This window comes from Pteropus medius, unplaced genomic scaffold, assembly GCF_902729225.1.
Source record: "Pteropus medius unplaced genomic scaffold, Ma_sr-lr_union100, whole genome shotgun sequence".
NCBI classification, from domain to species: domain Eukaryota; kingdom Metazoa; phylum Chordata; class Mammalia; order Chiroptera; family Pteropodidae; genus Pteropus; species Pteropus medius.
In genome coordinates, this window is record NW_024345479.1 from 2,729,633 (window position 1) to 2,748,640 (window position 19,008).

The 19,008-nt window shown below is 50.0% G+C and overlaps 2 protein-coding genes and 1 pseudogene across 3 annotated transcripts in view; all 3 read left to right on the top strand.

Moving 5' to 3' along the window:
- CACNB1 (calcium voltage-gated channel auxiliary subunit beta 1) overlaps positions 1–7,465 on the top strand; it is a 19,399-nt gene extending 11,934 nt beyond the window's left edge. The window contains exons 12-14 of the mRNA XM_039873634.1: positions 3,203–3,298; positions 3,737–3,922; positions 5,640–7,465. Of these exons, the coding sequence (XP_039729568.1) occupies positions 3,203–3,298; positions 3,737–3,922; positions 5,640–6,101 (744 nt within the window). The 3' untranslated portion in view covers positions 6,102–7,465. The remainder of the gene's footprint in view (positions 1–3,202; positions 3,299–3,736; positions 3,923–5,639) is intronic.
- Positions 7,466–9,862: 2,397 nt separating this feature from the next.
- On the top strand, positions 9,863–9,980 carry LOC120611356 (uncharacterized; annotated as a pseudogene).
- Positions 9,981–12,403: 2,423 nt separating this feature from the next.
- ARL5C (ARF like GTPase 5C) lies at positions 12,404–18,790 on the top strand. Of its 2 annotated transcripts, none has more exons than XM_039873635.1 (6): positions 12,404–12,543; positions 13,130–13,190; positions 14,325–14,472; positions 15,470–15,646; positions 16,191–16,342; positions 17,977–18,790. In XM_039873635.1, exons 1-6 carry the CDS (start codon positions 12,498–12,500, stop codon positions 18,023–18,025), a joined length of 633 nt encoding a protein of 210 aa, XP_039729569.1. In that variant the 5' UTR covers positions 12,404–12,497; the 3' UTR covers positions 18,026–18,790. The 2 variants fall into 2 exon arrangements, with proteins under 2 accessions (XP_039729569.1, XP_039729570.1); XM_039873636.1 differs by having other exon boundaries at positions 15,563–15,646.
- Positions 18,791–19,008: the final 218 nt, after the last annotated feature.

A 19,008-nucleotide genomic window follows, 5' to 3' on the forward strand; every position in this document is an offset into this window, starting at 1 on the left:
CTAGCTTCCCACTCCCACTGTGGTCCTCTGCTGCTGGGATGGGCAGGATCTTGGGACACTTGGGACTGAGGGATAGGAGGCAGTCTTGGAGCCTGGGGAGTGGGCAGGACATCCTCACCCACCCTGACCCCTGAATCCCTTTGCCCCGTCCCCAGGATCTCCATCACTCGTGTTACAGCAGACATTTCCCTGGCTAAGCGTTCAGTCCTCAACAACCCCAGCAAACACATCATCATCGAGCGCTCCAACACACGCTCCAGCCTGGGTGAGCTCACCCCTCACACCCCCTCTCTGGGGCCAGATGTGGGAGGGGAGAGAGGGTGGGGAGGGCATCTCCAGAAGTATTCTCTCTACCCACTGGGTCCTGGAGGGACTCCCTTACATTCCCCCTTCCCTATGACTCCATGTCCCCTAGCTGAGGTTCAGAGTGAGATCGAGCGAATCTTCGAGCTGGCACGGACCCTTCAGTTGGTTGCTTTGGACGCTGACACCATCAACCACCCTGCCCAGCTTTCCAAGACCTCACTGGCCCCCATCATTGTTTACATCAAGATCACCTCTCCCAAGGTGGGTGCAGGAACCTGACCCTAATGGGGACAGGAGCGCTCAGGAGTCAACCTGCCTGTTTAAATCCCAGCTACTGCTTACTAATCATGTGACAGTCTCTCCGGCCTGACTTTTCTTCTCTGTAAAACGCCCATCGCATGGATATTGTGAAGATTTAACCTAATGTAAATACTTAGCATTTAGTAAAGGGTCTGGTGTAATGTACCTCATCACGTATTAGCTATCAATATTATATAATTAATAATATAAGTATTATTATTAGAGTCATGCTGGCCAATCCCCTGTCTCCACTCTGCTTGACCTCCCATCTTTGGTCCTGAAAACAAAGAATTATGAGCTTGTTACGCCAGTGTCACCCAGCTACTTGACAGTTGGGAGGTCTTTCCTGTCTTTTGATTTCAGCTCTTTTTGCTTCACTGTTCTCATTTGGACTTTGAAAGAGATGAAATTTGTAGGAGGGTTGATTGACTTCTTTGTCATATCGTAGCCCCTTTAGCTTTCCTCCTAAGGTATTAGTGGGAGTTTGAGGAACATGGAGGGTGAGTTCAGGCGACAGATTTGAAGTTAGAAGACAGCATGGGGTTCCAGTCCTAGCTCTGGTTTTTGGCTTATTAATTAATTAGATTTTGTTGTGTGTGTGTGTTTTTTTGTAGTGATTGAAACTGAGGCCTCTTATCCTCAGTTTCTTCGGCTATAGAATGGGGATTATAAATTCCTCTCTGGGCTGTTGTTGAGAGGATTCGAGGTAATGGTGTAAAGAGCCCAGAATTCTGCTTCATGATGGCAACTAGAGGTGTTATCATCCATGATAGCACCCTGTGAACCGAGCACCAGTTACTTAACCATGACCTTTCTGAGTCCTAAGTTTTTAATGAGCAGAAAGGGGATGATAGGATCTAAGTACTTCTTGAGGTCATTGAAAGGAACAAATGAGATACTGGATACAAAAATACTTTGTGAACTAGAAAGTCATAGATACATCCGTTTCCCCCATGGAAGAACAGATTGAGGTTAAGGGTAGGGACTCTTTGAGAGTCGAGACTGCCTGGGTTTATGTCCCAGTGCTGCCACTACCAACACTGTGATCCTTTGGCAAGTCACCTAATATCTCTATGCCTCAGTTTCCTCATCTGCAAAATGGGGATCTTCAAATGGTGGTAGTGAAGATTAAATAAACGGATTAACCATTCAAAGTGGCTAGTACCTCCTCAGCATTATATCTACTCTATTTTTTTAAAAGATCTTTATTTTAAAGTAATTTCACATTTATGAAAGAGTTGCAAGAACAGTACAGAGAACTGTCATGCTTTGAATACCCTTTACTCAGATTCACTAATTCGTTAACAGCTTTATTGAGATATAATTCACATACTGTTCAATTCAGCCATTTAAAGTATACGATTCAATTTTTTTAAAATTCACGAATTTTGAACATTTTGCTACATTTGTTTTATCTTTTTCTAGCTTTCTGTATGTATATATTATATACATAACCATTTGAGAGTAAGCTGTAGGTATTGTATGCCTTTAGGCCTAAATACTTCAACATGTAGTTCTTAAGAAGAAGGACATTAACTTAACCGCAGTATAATTGTCAAATTCAAGAAATGTTTTCAAAAACACAGTCTATCTTCATTTTTTACCAATTGTCCCAATAATGTCCTTTATGGCAGTTTCTTCCTCAATCTAGGATTCTGTGTTACATTTAATTGTTATTTCTCTTTAGTACTCTTTAAGCTGGAACAGTTCCTCAACCTTTCTTGGATTTTCATGACACTGACATTTTTGAAGAGTATGTATAGGTCACTTATTTTATAGACTGTTACCTACTGTTGGTTTGTCTGATGTTTTCTTCATGACAGGATTTAGGTTTTGCATTTTGGGTCGGAATATCACCAAAGTGATGTGTCCTCCTGAGTGCATTGCATCAGGAGGCACATGATGTTGGTTTGATCACTTAGTTAAGGTTGTGGCTTTGTTGTAGCTATTGTAATCATTATTATTATTGAGTGAGGATAATAATAATTGTTAGCTGATGGGATTATTGGCAATAGTAATTGATAATAATGACATCATCATTATATTATCATCATCATCATCATCATCATCATAATGCTTCAGAGACCCCTGAAGCACTATTATTATTATTTAATACTAATATTATTATCGAGTGAGAATAATAATAGTGCTTACCTAATGGGAATATCATCGAGACTAAGTGAATTGATCATGTATAAAGCACTGAATAGTGCCAGTCCATAGCAAGTACCCCATAAAGCATGGCTGTTGTTAACATGCAGGGGAAGTTAGCCCTGAGGATGAAGCCTGTCAAGAAGGTTAGAGGGGCTGGGAATGACAATCACTGCCCTTCACATAGCCACTGCTAGGAGAAATTCCCAGGACAGGCTGGTATGAGATCCAGAAGAAAGCCTGAGTGTTGTGTAGGATATCCAGAGCTTTGGAAATCACTTCACAGAGCTGGTGGGGTAGTTTCTAAAGAGGTGGCCAGGGCAGAGAGTCATCGAACATCTTCCGGCCCTGACACTGGCTTTCTACACTGGCTCCAACCAGGTCCTGCCTTGCTGACTTGGGGTGTTGCAGACTCCCTCTAGCTCCTCTTCTTCCCCCAAACCAGGTACTTCAGAGGCTCATCAAATCTCGAGGGAAGTCTCAGTCCAAACACCTCAATGTCCAAATAGCAGCCTCGGAGAAGCTGGCACAGTGTCCCCCCGTGAGTGCTCAGACCCAGGGGAAGGTGGGGTGGGATGTTTGGGTTCTGGCTTCCTCAAGTTTGCATGGGAGACAGGTTTGACCAGGAACACCTGGGCCAAGTCCATAGGTGCAGACTGGTCTTCGGGGAAAGAGTGCCGGACAGGCAGTCAGAGCTTGGCTTCAAGCCCCAGAAGCACGATGTCTCTGTGGGGTGTCTAAGCCTTGGTTGCCTTCAATCTAGAATGTGGGGGTTCGCTTATGTGGGTGTCAAGACCTCTTCTAGTTCTGCCAGTGCATATATCTGAATACCCTCTTTCTCTTCCTGGACATCCAGAGGTCTCTTTTTAACTTTGTCCTTCAACTCCTTGACTCTCCACCCATTGTGCCCAGGCCACACCCTCACCCCCTTGGTCACGCCTGGCTCATCCCAGCCCCGCCCCTAACCCCACCTCCACAGGAAATGTTTGACATCATCCTGGATGAGAACCAGTTGGAGGATGCCTGCGAGCACCTAGCAGAGTACTTGGAAGCCTATTGGAAGGCCACACACCCACCCAGCAGCACTCCACCCAATCCGCTGCTGAACCGCACCATGGCTACTGCAGCCCTGGCTGCCAGCCCTGCCCCTGTCTCCAACCTCCAGGTACAGGTGCTCACCTCACTCAGAAGAAATCTCAGCTTCTGGGGCGGGCTGGAGGCCTCAGAGCAGGCCAGGGAGGTGCCCCACCCATCTCCCCTCCAGCCAGGGCCTGGAACTTGAATGCAGGGAACATGGGGAAGAAGGAAAGAGCTCTATTTTCTAAAAAAAAAAAGAAAAGAAAGAAAAAGAAATGTGATGAGCAGCAGCTTCTGTTGTCTGTGGTTTTTGATTGTACTGGGGCTGACTGTCAGTGTTCCCTGGGCCTGGTCCTATGGGACTACATCTGCTGCCTGAGGAGCTTTTGGCTATGAGGCCTGATTGGAGGCCTTATAAGGCAAGTGACTAGGAAGAAAACATGAAGAAAACTGATAGATATATTTGCTGGACTCCGTACCCATTTTAGACCCAACAGAACAGGGAATTTTAGACCCAGGGAATCTCACGGAGCAGGAGCCATGAAACCCAGAGAGACTACTCCCTCTTCTAGAGCCCTAGCCCCAAGAGGCCCCTCAGAAGGGACCCAGAATGTAGCATCTTCTGTAATCGATGCTTGACTTTCCATTCGTTTCCCAGCTAAAGATTCCAGGAAAGGCCCTCCATTGGGTGCCCCCTCTGCTTCACCCTCCTCCTGTGGGAGCCATGGCCCATCTCTGAGGTTCACCATTCAGGATTTGGTTCTAGATTAGAGCCAGAAGAAACCTATGCTAGATCGTTACTTTTCAAATTTGTTTTCAACTACAGATCTCATTTGTTCACTGAATCTTATGTGGAAGCTCCGTATATAGATAAAGCATCCTTGCTCTGCTCAGAGGGAGCTAGTGGCTTGGCCTCCACTTCACTGCCACAGGGATCCCGGAGCACTTCTGTGCCCTTCCCACCCCACTCCAGATCTCCAGGGAATAGTTTGGAAACTGCTGCTCTAATATCCATCACACCACCACACAGAAACTGGGCCACAGAGAGGGGAGTCATTTGCTTAGGATCACACAACTTAAAGTGACAGGGGCAAGACTAAGACCCAGGCCTCTTTGCACCTACCCGGCAGCCTCTGTGGTGGCAGTGGCCATCAGGTAACCTTCACCTGGCATTTGGTACTGAGGACATTGGGCTACCTGATTGTCTCCTGTGGGGGATGGAGACCCATCAGCCTTCCCTAGCCTGCTGCTTTGAGTCTTTGCTGGGGCCAGGAGAGGAAATCCATCATCTGACTAGAGGCGGGGAAGTATAGGGTTCTAGAAGCCTCTGATTTTAGGGTCTGGTTTGTGCTGAAGGAGCTTAGGTTAGTGAGCTTGAGCTGAAATCCCCTTAGTATATTTGGAAAACTGGGGCAATGACTAACCCAATCAACCACTAACAAGTGGCAATACAAATTAGCTGTTAATGATGATTTACCCCAAGACAGCATTAATGATGTGCGTTGGGTGTTCAAGAAGTGATGACTAATCGTTCATGGGTTCTGTACCATACTTACCAAGAGAGTTCATGCCTCCTCATGCCTCGGGATGGTTGGGTTCCCCTGTCCCAACGGAGGAGTAAATGCCCTGAGGTCTGTCTGGCTGGGCTCTAGAGCCATTTGCCAGGCTGCCCATCCCCTAGAGCTAGCCCCCTTCTCCCTCAGCCAGGCTGGTGTCTCAGTGCTGTCACTAACCTGCCTTGCTTTGTTGTGTTTTTCTCACCCCTGCTTGATCTGCATGGTGTGTGCCATCTGTCTGCTAACCAGGGACCCTACCTTGCTTCCGGGGACCAGTCGCTGGAACGGGCCACCGGGGAGCACGCCAGCGTGCACGAGTACCCCGGGGAGCTGGGCCAGCCCCCAGGCCATTACCCCAGCAGCCACCCACCAGGCCGGGTGGGCACCATGCGGGCACTGTCCCGCCAAGACACGTTTGATGCTGACACCTTTGCCAACCGAAACTCTGCCTACACGGAGCTGGGAGACTCGTGTGTGGATATGGAAACTGACCCCTCGGAGGGGCCAGGGCTTGGAGACCCTGCTGGGGGCAGCACCCCACCAGCCCGTCAGGGATCCTGGGAGGACGAAGAAGACTATGAAGAGGAGCTGACGGACAACCGGAACCGTGGCCGAAATAAAGCCCGCTACTGCGCGGAGGGCAGGGGTCCAGTGCTGGGGCGCAACAAGAACGAGTTGGAGGGCTGGGGGAGGGGCGTTTATATCCGCTGAGAGTTAGGGGCCACACAATGGGAGGAAGGGCTCTGAGTCCAGGCGAGGGGAGGGACAGCGGGCTCACCGTTGTGGATGTATCTTGCCTGCAGGGGGCGCTGTCTCCCTCCTTTCAGATGCCTTTGCTCAGTGTGTGGGGTTTCTTTGGTGTTAGCATCCCAGTTCCTAGGAGTCCCTTAAGCCCCAGCTGTAGGTTTTTATCTACCTGCTGTGGATGGATGGCGGGATGCCCAACTTTCTGCAGTGTCCCCTTTCCCCACCTCAGGGGGCTCTCTCCCAGAGAAAAGGTGCACTTCCTTAACTCTTCCTACTCGAGACTCGAAATGAGGGCCCTAAATGGGGCAGCCCTTTTCCTAACCTGGAGTATTTGGGAAGGGTAAGGGGTTTTTTCTGGAGAGGGAGACCGCAGACTCCCATGAGAGTTCTCTTTCCCAAAACCCAGATCCAGGGTCCCTCACCATGCCCAGCCCTTCCCCTAGCTTTCTGGCAGCATTGTCTGGTAGGAGAAAGCTACAGGATAGAAGCCCCTTGGGGAGGGGTCTGAGTAGAAACTAGCAGGCATTAGATGTAGTACCACCTGCCTGCCCAGGACCTAGCCCTGAGGACTGGGCAACCAGAGATGCTGCTACCCACCCCACCACCTCCATGCCTCAGCCTTTGCCTGCTCCAGGAATGAGCTTTGCCTACAACATCCCTTGCCTGCTGCCATCAGAAGAGGGGCCCTCTGTGTCTGAGCCCCCCGTCCCTGTGTCACTTGGGTGTACAGCCCATGGAACACTCTGGTCCGCCTCATTTTGAAACCAAAAACTGCTTACTCATTCTCACCCTGAGGCCCCCAGAGAGAGGCCCTGTGAGTTGATGCCCAAGAAATGATTGCCACCCAGGGGTTGCCTCGGGACCTCGGATCTTCCCTGGGGGGCTTGGCTGCTGCTGCTGCTGCTGCTCTGTATTTGCCTCTTGTGATCCTGTCCTTTGTCCACTCCACTCCCTCCAGGAGAGGCCTTTGTACCCCTCTGGCCTAGAGTATCCTGCCTAGCATCCCCATAGCCCAGCAGCCCTGCCCCTCCCCAGCTTTCCAGCTGGGCCAGAGAGAGCCGATTGTGCCAACGAGGACTGGGCCTTGCCTGGCTGCCCTCTTCACGGATGGGCACCTCATGCCTGTCTTGCCACCTCCTGTGCCAATGTTGTCCCACCCCCTCCCCACCTGGGGGTGGGTTGCAGCTTCCACGTACTGGTTAGAAGAGACCACTGCCCAACTTTTACCCCTTCCTGTCTAGTGTCCTGTGTCCCCTTCTGTTTGTCTGTCTGTCTGTATTCCCCTAGAGGTATTTTGCCACATATAAAACCGCCGTCCTGTCCTTTGCTGCCGCCTCCTGAGCCTGCCTCTTTGTTCCTACCACATGATTGCCGGCCTAGGCATGTGGGAGCTGCCAACGTGCAGGGGGATGAAAAGGGTGGGTGCAGGAATAAGCTGTGCCCCAAGTCGTTTACTCAACAGGAAAGATAGAGTTTTCTGTGGGGTTCTGATGCATTACAGTCAAGCCTGACAGGAGCTGCGTGGCCAGAGTCAGCCCCACTTAGCCCCAAACCCCACGCCTAACCTGTCTTCCCCATAAGCGGAGCCTGGAAAAATGAAAAGCTGAGGCAGGGAAATGGGGTGTTGGTATTGTTCAGTGGATGAGGTCCAGACTCACTGGCACAATGTCTTAAAGGCTTGTGCTTGTTTTTCTGCTTCTGTGGCCTCAGCTGCTCCCCAGTACCTCAGGGGAGGAGGGGCTGAGCTTCCGGCTTTCTTCACTGATGCCCTCACAACTACCCCCCTCCCAGCCCCTACTAACCAGGCTTGGGGGAGGGGAGGAGATCTATTTGGTGGGAGGGGCAGAAAAAAATCCAGAACTCTTCCCAGTCCCCGCCTGAGAAAGATCAAAAGCAAGGAAGAAAGTTGGCAGGTGATGTGCCAGTTCCTGCCATCATCAGCTAGCAGGATGTGAGCTTCTGACGGTTAACTGCTGTCACCTGTATCCTGCCTCACATAGCACCCACAAACCATTTCTCCACTCTTCTGGTTCTTGTTTCTGAGGTGGTGGTAGACTGAAGTACTGGAGCTCCTGGGTCCTTGACCTGAGTGCTCCTGTACAAAGTGCGTGTACAGAGGGCAAGAGACATCCAGATCCCCTAGATGAGGGGTTATCAGACCCAAGGAAAGAGGAACTGGGTGGGCCCACAGGTCAAGTCGTTGGCCCCAGCTCCCCCGGGGAGTTGATGGCATAGCAAGCACTGCTGGGACTGGATTCCAACCTCTGTCTCCCAGCATAGTGTTCTTCACATTGCCTTTCAGTACAGTCAAACCTTCATCTCCATGAACAAACATTTACTGAGCACCTACTATGCACCAGGCACAAGTCTAAATGGAAACCACAGGCTATTCAGGAACACAATGAACTCTGATGTGGGAAGCTCTGGGTCCTGGGGGGACCGGGAAGAGGTGTCACTCCCTTAACCTGGGGAGACCAGAAGAGGCTTTCTGGAGGAGGTGAGGCTTGAGCAGAGACTACAAGCAAAGCAGTGGGGGAAGTGTTCAAGGCAGAGAAAGCAGGTGACATGCAGGACATATTCTTGGACTTCACCAGCAAATCATGCTCTCATGGTGGTGGTCAGAGAGGGGTCAGCAGGAGCAGGTCATGGTGGACCTTGAGTCATGCTAGGGAGTTTGGACTTTGTCCTGAAGCTGGTGGGCAGAAATTGAAGGATTGTAAGCAGTGATGGCAAGATTGCCTTGGTTGCAGTTTGGAGCATAGAGTAGAGAGCCTAGCCTGGAAATCTGCAATAGGTGAGAAATGAGGAAGGTTTGCATTAGGCTTCAGCAGTAGAATGGGAAAGGAGCCAATGACTACTAGAGACACCTAACAGAACAGAGAGCTCTTGGAGAACAATTAGAGGTGGCCAGTGAGGGAGAGAGAGGCTCCTGCGGTGACTGTGGGTCACAGAGAAGAAGCAGATGGAAAAAAAAAAAAACAGAGGCAAAAACAATGTTTAGCTTCGGATGGGGTAGGTTTATGGTGTCTGTGGAAGGACATCCAAAGGGAAAAGAGCAGAAAGCAGCTGGGTGCTTGCTTTGGAGCTCATCGGAGAGCTCCATCTGGGGTGGAGCCTGGTATTTTGACTCAAGGGCAGGGATTATTAACTCTAGTTTACAGATAAAGCTCAGTGAGGTTAAGCAACTTGTCCATAGTTACTCGGCCGGGGAGAAAGGACTTGAATTCAGATAACTGGATTTCAAATTCTGTGACGCTGAAGTCTAGTACTAATTACCCTGCCTGAGGATGCCCCAGCTTCTCTGAGGGGAGGGGATTGGGGAGATGAGAGCAGGTATCTGAATGTTTCTATCTCCTTTCTACGTGCTTTCTGCCTGAAATTGCATTTGCCCAGAACTTGCAGGCAGGGCCATTTCTAGGCAGCTTGGAGATTTTGAGAGATGAGGAGAGATTCTTGTCTCTTGGTAACCACAAGCCCTCAACTGATACACAGTCAGCACATTGGTGATTGTCAACATGTGAGGATGTCACAACCATGAAGTCAGTTGAGACTAGCCCAGAGAGGCTGGTGCTACTGCCATAACCTCCCCCAGGGGCTTGGGAATTGAGGATCTGGGGACCCCCCCATTTGGTACCCCTCATCTCCTTCCCAGTAGTGGAGCTGAGGTCAGCGAGGCCTCAGCTGTAGGTGTGGCTAAAGGTTTCCACCATTCAAAAGTAAAGTGAGTCTACGGCCATGCCACCCTGAACAAGCCCGATCCCGTCTGATCTCAGAAGATAAGCAGGATCGGGCCTGGTTAGACTTGGATGGGAGACCACCTAGGAAGACCAGGTGCTGTAGGCATAAAAAATATAAAGTAAAAAATAAGGGATTGTAAGCTGATAAGGTCCTTGCAATTTATGAGGTCAACCAAGGGTTGCCTCACCTAAAAAAAAAAAAAAGTAAAGTGAGCTGAGCTGAGGCCACCATGGAGTTGAAATAAGGAGTTGTTCCAGTCCAGTACCCTAGAGAAAAATTTCGTCTTACCCCAATGGTCACATTCTCACAGAAGTGTGCCTTGGCTCCCTTCTAAATCAGGCCTTCCCCCCTACTGTCTCTCAGGGTTTTGTTTGTTGGTTAGTTTGTTTTTTTGATTTTGGTATGTGTGTTTGTCTCCCCACTAGATGGTAAGCTCCATAAGACCCAGACTGGGTGTGTTTTGTCTACTTGGCATGTTTCCTAACTCCTGACCCATATTTGTCAAATGAATGAATAAATGAATGAAATGCCCCTAAGATCTAGGCTCTGGGCCTCACAGTGAAGGCAGCTCTTGTTTGTCTACTGAATGTGCTCCAGCTAGCAGAATGGCACTTTCAATTCTGCAATTGGTGGTGGTGGTGGAGGGGGCATGGTGCACTAAGAGGTGCCTCCCCCACCCCCGCGCAGAAACAGATGGTAAATATGCTTAACACATTGCTGCTTCCCCCAGCACCCTTCTGTGCCCCAACCCACTGCACCCAGCCACAGCCCAGCTCCTTCTTTCCTAGGACTGAAATAGAATCAGCCAGATGGGCTCTACTGGCCAATTCTCCTTCCTTCTAACTCTGGGTACCAAACTGGGTGGGACAAAAATTCTGTATTTAGTGAACTGTTTTCCCTCTTCACAAATTTCCCAGCCTTCTTCGATCCTCTTCAATGCTCACACTTCTTCTTAAAAACAAAACAAAACAAAACAAAAACAAAACAAAACAAAACAAAAACTCCAAACACCATTTCTCAGGCTGTAGCTTCACTCACTGTACTTCAGTCCAATAGCATCACATTCCTACTGTGTACCAGGCACTGGATCAGGCTGGGAGTGAGAGGAGTACATAAGTAAGGTTGATCTGAACCCTGCCCTCTAGGACTCACAGGTGATTGGAAGAAACAGACATGCCAGTACGCAATCTCAGTGTGGAGAGAAGCCTCATTGTGACTGGAGAACCAGGCCAGGGATGGGGAAGTTGGTGGCTTTTACAGCAGGCAGCTGAAAGGTCTCAGGAATCTTTTTTTCCTCTGTGAAGGGGAAAGGCATTCAGGTGGAGGAAACACAGAAGCAAAAGCACAGCTAGAAAGAGCTGTGCATGTGCGAGCAAGGACAAGTGGATGCAAACATGGGAGATAAGCTGCAAAGGCAGATGGGGGCTGTTCACGGAGGTTCTTAAATGTCAGGTGAGGAGACTAGTCTGAATCCAGTGGACAGTAGGGAACCACTAAAGGTTTATGAGCGGTGGAGGAACAGACTCTGAGCTGTGCTTTAGGAATGATACTAGGGCTATGAGGGTACCCTGGTAAGGGGGAGACCATTTAGAGGGTTGTTCCCTTAGTGGAGAGAGCACTAATGGGCTGTAGGAGGGCAGTAGCCATGGGGTAGAAGGACAAATTCTCCTGTGTGATGGCTGGTGTTTCCTAACCACCCCCTCAGCCTGAGGTTGGTTTGCCTTCTCCACTTCTCTTTTTGTTTTCTGGTTTTTCCCAGTTTAAGCAAAGAAGGAAATTCACAAATGACAACAAGCAGTCCGCCCCTCCCCCCTCTTCCTCCTCCAGGCTGGCTCTCTCTTGGCCCAGGTTCTCCTCTGCTGGGTCTTAGTATCTGGGATCCATCTGTAAGATCTCTGGCTGAGAGATCTGTCTTTTCGTTCCATCCCTGTCTTCAGATGCCTACCCTTGGGAACTAGGGAGCTATGCCTGAGCATTTGGTGTGTCAGTGAATCATAGAAGCAACGCTGATTTATTTTTAGGAGTTTATCACCAAGGAACCTGCAAAATGAGGGAGACCCTGATCTTCCCCAAGGGAACTCACTTTGAGTGGGCCTACAAGACCCACATCAGTGAACAGCTAGAGATCTGTTGAGAGTTGGAATATTCTTCCAGCTCAAAGAGAGGATCAGTGAGCCCTGTCTTTCCCACACAACTAGTAGGTGCAGAAGGTGGGTGGCCAAGGGTTTTGATGACCCAGACATGGTACCTGGAGAAGAGAGTGCTGTGATTGGGTGGCGGGCTTCTGTAATGAAAGTCTCCTTGATTTGCAGTGAGAGAGCAGTCAACCCAGAGAACTCTGGAGTTTTCTCAGGGTTGGTGGGAGGATGTGGAGTCTGAGCCCCAATTTCCTTGCACCTCCACGGCTCTGGACAGGTAGTTTGTTGCCACCGTGACATTCACAGAGCCAGCGAGGGGCCAGCGTCCTAGGGGATCCCCAGGCCCGGAAGACTTATGGTACTTCCGTGACCTCATAGGCAAAACTCGCTGGGCCCTCCCAGGGGGCGGGGCTCCAGGCACCCGGGTTCGACCCCAGCCCCGGAAGGCCATCGAGTCTTGCCCCTGCTTGGCCCAGGACACGCCATGGGACAACTGATCACCAAGCTGATGGGCATCTTCGGGAAACAGGGTAAGGGTGCACAGAGCATCCAAGAGACCGCTTTGATCTGGATCCCATCTGGGACTCCCTGGATCTGGGGTCATCCGGGAGGAAGCGCTGGGGGACCTCGGCTGACCTCAGAGGGTCCTGCGTGGACGCTTCTCGCCTAGTGCAGTCTCCCCTGTGCCCTCCTGCGCTCTTCTCCCGCGTCGGGCTTCGGTGCGCCCCCGGGCGCAGAGCTGGGAGAGCCCGTTTCCTCCGGGTAAACGCCGCCGCTGGTTTCCTGCGATTGTGACTTCGGGCTCCGCTCTTTCCCCAGACCCCTTCTGTTGGCAAGCCCAGAGCCCCCCGGACCCTTCAGACAATCACTTTTCTGGAAATGTGGAGCGAGAGAAGTGGGGCTCAGTTCTCATTTCCACTGTTCTGGGCCCGGTGGGAAAGAAACCTGGTCTGTTTTTATTTTGGGGGGTAGGGGGCGGTAGCAGACTTGGTACAGTGGGAAAGGTCTCCCAGCCTGCTGGGAACACTTGTCTCCTTCCTGGGAGGCCTGGCGAGTCACACAGCACCTTGGTCTTCGCGTTTGGCCCTGACTCTGCCCTTCCCTCGATACCTCTAGAGCACAAGGTTATCATCGTGGGACTGGACAATGCAGGAAAGACCACCATTCTTTACCAGTTGTAAGTGCCTCTGGGGAGGGATGGGTAGGAGGAGGAGTTTGGGCCTTCCCACCAGACCGATAGGCATTTAGACCAATCACTGGAGCCCTTCCCTGGGTCCCCTCGTTCCTCAGTAGCCTGGAGAAGTAATGTGGGGAACGCTAATGGGACCTTCCTGGTATAGTGGCCCCTCAGTTCAGTGGTTCCTCGGCCTGGCGTTCGTAATCTGCTCGGTGTGGACAACCCCATTGCTCCCCGGCAGCTACTCCCGGCCCCTGCCTAACTGGCTACAGACATAATGCGGGCAGGCAGGTTCTTGCTGCCTCCCAGCGGCGGGTCCCTCCTTTCTAACTCCCGCACTTCATCTTTGCGTCTTAATTTTCTCCCCCTTCTGAAAACCCAAAGGGGAGCGCCAGCTTTGGGTCCAGCTGGGCTCCGTAGCTCCTGGTCTGGCAGAGTCTGGCATATGTGCTGAGTAACTCCTCATCAGAGCTTTCCCCCACATTCACTCTCTGGATGGCACCTCTCCCGTTCTGGAGCCTCCGGAGTATTTACATAGGACAAATTTTCCCCTGAAAAGTGACGTATGTAAGTGGTTTTTAAAAATTAGAAGAAAAGAAAGATCCAAACAGTACAAGAGTATACAGTGAAAAGAAAGTTTCTCTCTCACTCCTAACTCCCAGTTTTACTTCCCAGACCTTCCAGAGGCGTTCCTTACACGTAAAAGTCACAGAGCACCTTTCTGATGGCCCTTGCTTGTGTCTGCCTCGTTTTTCTAATCCCTTGCTATTCGAAGTGTGATCCACATACCAGCAGCAGTGGCATCATCTAGAAGCTTGTTAGAAGTGCAAAATGCTGGGCCCCAGCCCAAACCCGCTGGATTATAGTCTGCATTTTAACAAAACTCCCAGGTGATTCGACTGTATATTAAAGTTTGGGAAGACTGCTCTATTAAGTCTCCCTGCTCTGGGGTCCAAGCCAGAGCAAGACTTGGTCTCAATTCTGTCTGTATTCTCCCATGCCCAGCAGAGGCTCAGCCGACCTGGGCTGCGTTGTTCTGAGTTAGATTCAGTAGACTTTGGGAGCAGAGTGGCGGGAGGCCAAGGCTGAGGGTAGGCTGGGCTGAGCTCTTGGTATCCTCTCCTGCTTTTCCAGCCTTATGAATGAGGTGGTCCATACATTTCCCACCATCGGTAGCAATGTGGAGGAGATTGTTCTTCGAAAAACCCATTTCCTCATGTGGGACATAGGCGGACAGGAGGCTCTGCGCTCCACCTGGAACACGTACTACTCTGATACTGAGGTGAGGAGGGCACTGGGGCTGGAGAGGCTGCGTGATAGCCAGCCAAATAACCTCCCTGAGCCTTGATTCCTCACTTGTGAGATGGAGATCATAATAATGATCTCCCTGATTTGTTGCGAGAATTAAATAATAAAACAATAGCTAATGCATGCATGTCAAATTCTTAATGCAGCACAGCGCCTGTTAAAATTTTTGAATACTTCCTACCAGCTTTGTCTGCTTGTTGGCAGCTTTCTGTTTGATGCATAAATGGCGTAGACCCTTTGTCTCTGGGTCCTTACTTTCTGTCTTCGGCAGCAATAGAATTCAGTGGTTTAATTCTTGGAATGAGAGAGGGCTGAGTTTCAATTCCAGCACTGCCACTCATGAGCCTTGTGGCTGAGGGTAAGATATGTCACCTTGCTGAACTTCAGTCTCCTCATTTGTAAATGGGGATAATAATACAGTTGGCCCTTGAACAGCACGGTTTGAACTATATGGGTCCACTCATACACAGATTTTTTTTTTATAAATACACGGTATCCTCAGTCAGCCCTCAGTATCCCTGGGTTTTGCATCTGCTGAATCAAACAACTAGGGATCGAAAACAGTATTTTCCATCCACAAATGGGATTCCGTGGGTGCGGCGGGCCACCTATATGCATTATTCTACACCATTTTATGTAAGGGACTTAAGCACTTGTGAATTTTGATAATGGCAGGGGTCCTGGAATCAATCCCCTGTGGATACTGAGGGAGGACTGAAGTCTTTGGGGAGTCAAAAGTTACACGTGGATTTTCAACTGTGTGGGAGTTGATCCCTCTAACCCCTGAGTTGTTCAAGGGAAAACCGTAGTTCCAGTTCCACAGGGCTGTGGTGAGGTCTAAATGGAGTGACACACAATCTAATGTTGTGCTGTATACTCCCTGTGTCTGGATGGAAAAGGAAATTAAAATGGGACTAGGGAAGTGAGATCTTGAGACTGGACGGTTTGTTTTCTGTGGGGCTCGCATCAAGGTAGTGCAGAGGCCAGTGAGGGAGCACAGTTGGGCAGGAGAAACCTCCACCACAGAGAAAGGCCACCACTCACAGTCTCCCTCTGCTGGCCAGTTCATCATCCTTGTGATTGACAGCACAGACCGGGATCGACTGCTGACCACTCGAGAGGAGCTGTATAAGATGCTGGCCCATGAGGTAAGTCCCTGCAGCTGGGCGAGGGCCAAGTACACTAGCTGTATGACTTGAGCTTACTCACTTAGCCTCGCTGAGCTTCATTTCCGATGCCCCAGTCTCTGAGAGCCTCTAGCTCAGCGGCTTGGAAAGGGCTAGTTTGTCCCAGAGGAAGGACAATAACACCCTTAGCACAGCTGATCACAGAAGCCAAAGTTGCTGGTTTAGGTCCTGAAGGCAAGTCTCACTCACTGAGGGATCCCAGACAAGTCACTTGGCCTTTAGTCCTTAGATTTCCCAGTATAAATTGGGGAGGATCATCAAATTCCCACCTCATGGGACTGTCGTAAGGTTTATATAAACTGGTTGGGAGGCATTCCACCACAAGCTGTTGGTGTCATTTTCTGGGGTTGCTAGAGTTGGGGGATGGCCCCCATCCCCATTCCACCTGCGTATGGGTCTCTCTTGCAGAGATAGCAGGGGAGCGGCGGGTAGGGCACTCTTAGGGCACTGGAAAGGGAGACTGGGGCCTGGCTGGCTGACTGGATCTGGGCTCCTCCGTCCACAGGCCCTGCAAGATGCTTCCATCCTGATCTTTGCCAACAAGCAGGACATGAAGGACTCCATGACCACTGTGGAAATCTCCCAATTCCTCACCCTCAGTGCCATCAAAGACCACCCGTGGCACATACAGGGCTGCTGTGCTCTCACTGGAGAAGGGTTGGTGGCTGCTCCACCTGGACCTCCAGGGCCTGGTTAAATCAATGAATGAATGATTGTCAGAACCTTCTCCTGTTTCTCCTATCAGAATCTGTTTCACAGTTAGCTAAGTCAGTTGAGCATCTACCCACAGTTGGGATGCTGTGGGTAAGCCATGAGCAGGAAGTCCCTGCTCTCAAGGGGCTTGTTCTAGTGAGGAGAGAGGTGACAATTTACTTAAACACGAACAGTTTGGATACTGATAAGTCCAATGAAGAAAGTGAAATTGGATAATAGTTATAGAGGAGTGGGATGACTCTGGTGGTCAGGGACAGCCTCTACTAGGAGGTGACTTTTTAGCTGAGACCTAAATAAAGAGGAGACAGCCATCAGAAGACTGGGGACAAGCCTTCCAGGCAGAAATCACTTACTCTTTCTGACCCTGAGTTTCCTGATCTGTAAAGAGGAGGGTGATTATACCTACTCCCTCCCAGAGTTTCTGTAGAGAGTAAATGATATGGTTCATTCAACATTTACTAAGTAACTATTTGTGCCAGGCACTGTTCTAGGCACTGGAGAAATAGCAGTGAACAAAACAGACAAAAATACCTGCCCCCGTGGAGCTTACTTTCCAATGGGGAGCAACAGATCATAAACAATAAAAATTAAAGAATATATAGCAAGTTAAAAAGTACTAAGTGCTCAGGGGAAAAGTCGGGTAGAAAAGGAGACTGGAAGTACGTGGGGGGAATTTTATAATTTTAAATAAACTATCTAGAGGGTGCTGCTGAGAAGACAGCTGCTGAGTGAACACTGAGGGATGTGAAGGAGCTAGGGTGCGTCCCACAGAAAGGGCCTTGTGTCAGGTTTGGAGAATTCTCTTTCTTCTTTTCTCTCAAGTGGAATTGCAGCAGGCTGAGGACCTTGACCTGGTTGAAGAAGGGGAGACTTTAGGCAGGTCATCCCAAGAAGCCACACATTTCTGGCAGTGTCTTGCCATCCCCTGGGTCAGGAGGACCCCCTCTCCACCAACCCACAGTCAGTTTAATTCAGCCAGCATTTTCTGAGTACCCCCTATGTGCCATGCACTGTACCAGGTGATACAGACATGAACAAGACCCACCCTTGGCTCTCCTGCCCTCTGCCCCTTGCTCTGGAATTGCTCACAGTCTAATTTGGGAACTTGCTTATAGAGTCTATTCCCAGGCCTTTGAAATCACGCTGGCACTGCCTCCAGCAATGAAGTGGATAGGAGGGGCATTGGAGCTTTGTCCAGATACATTGCTAAGGTGGATCTCCAGGCCCCTTCTTCGGAGAAGCCCCCCTTGACTCCCAGACATCTAGAGGTCTCAGTATATCTCCTTAACCTTTATCACAGTGTATAGTTATGGAATTATTTGTTTGATCATTTGTTTAATATCCATCTCCTCTGCTGGATGTAAGCCCCGGAGAGCGTGTGTTTTTTCACCAGTAACCGCAGCCCCTAGTACAGTATCTGCTACATAGCAGGCATTAAGTCTGTTTGTATTTATTGATCGAAAGATTGTCTGTAATTTTGGTCGCCCCCCAGTTGGCTTTGGGCAGGGGGTGGGGTCTTGAAAGTCATCATCCTCATGGGATATACTGATTATCGCCCTGTTCCTCATTTCCTGCAGGCTGCCAGCTGGGCTCCAGTGGATGCAATCTCAGGCCACTGCCAACTGATGTCCCAGCCTGAGGCCAACCAGAAACTCTGGGTTTTTGTATGGATCACGTGGGTGGAAAACCCAAGTACTATTTATTACTTTTATGTGATTCTCTGGTGGGAGCAGGGACAGCTATGGACAGTGAGATTGCCACAGCCCACCTAACCCCCCACAGAGGAACCAGACTGCACACCCTGAATTGCTGCTGACAGGACAGCAAGAAAAGCTGCCCCTCACTCCATGGAAGCAGGTGTCTTTGGAGACACCAGAGAAACTGTTGGATGTGTTGGAGAATTAAGATGTGGAGCCTCCTCCCCTCAGCTCTCAACCTCTCTGTAGGAAAAGGGAGGAGCAGAGTAAGAGACCTATTTATTTCCTAGAACCCCACCCCTCAACCTCTCACCCCAAGCCCAGCTTTCTGGCCCCTCAGCCATCTTTGGACAAAAGAGATTCTAGAAAGGTGAAGAGGGTGGGTTCAGAGGGAGGGCAGACCCAAAGCTGGGAGGGGAGAGGGAGTGGAGACAGCACATCCCAGACGGGGACAGTCCTTGGCATTTCAGGGAGCTCCACCCCTCCCTCGCCTTTCCATGACCTCTGAGAAGTTGGCTGTGACCACAGCTTTTGAGCTTTAAGCCACCCCATAGTATGCCCTTCACTCCCAGTGTCCTTCTAATGTGAATCCCATTCCTGCCAAACGTCCCAGGTTTCTACAGCGTCCTGTTATCTTGTCTGTCTTTTTGTAATGATTTTGTTTCACACTGTATTAAATGCCATTGAAAAGTAATCAACTCCCCTTTCTGCCTGCTCGAGTAGGGGCTCTTAGGAGTTGGAAAAGCCCAGGAGTCCGATCTAGGTAGAGCTTGAGACAGTGAGCGGTTCTATTACCCCAGAAGACTTGGGTCGGTCTTGGGGTCAGTGGGTCTCTCTCCCTCCCAAGTCAGGCAATGGACATCTTGGCGAGAGCGTGCACACAGATAGAGAGCGCCCAGGATTCTTCAACCC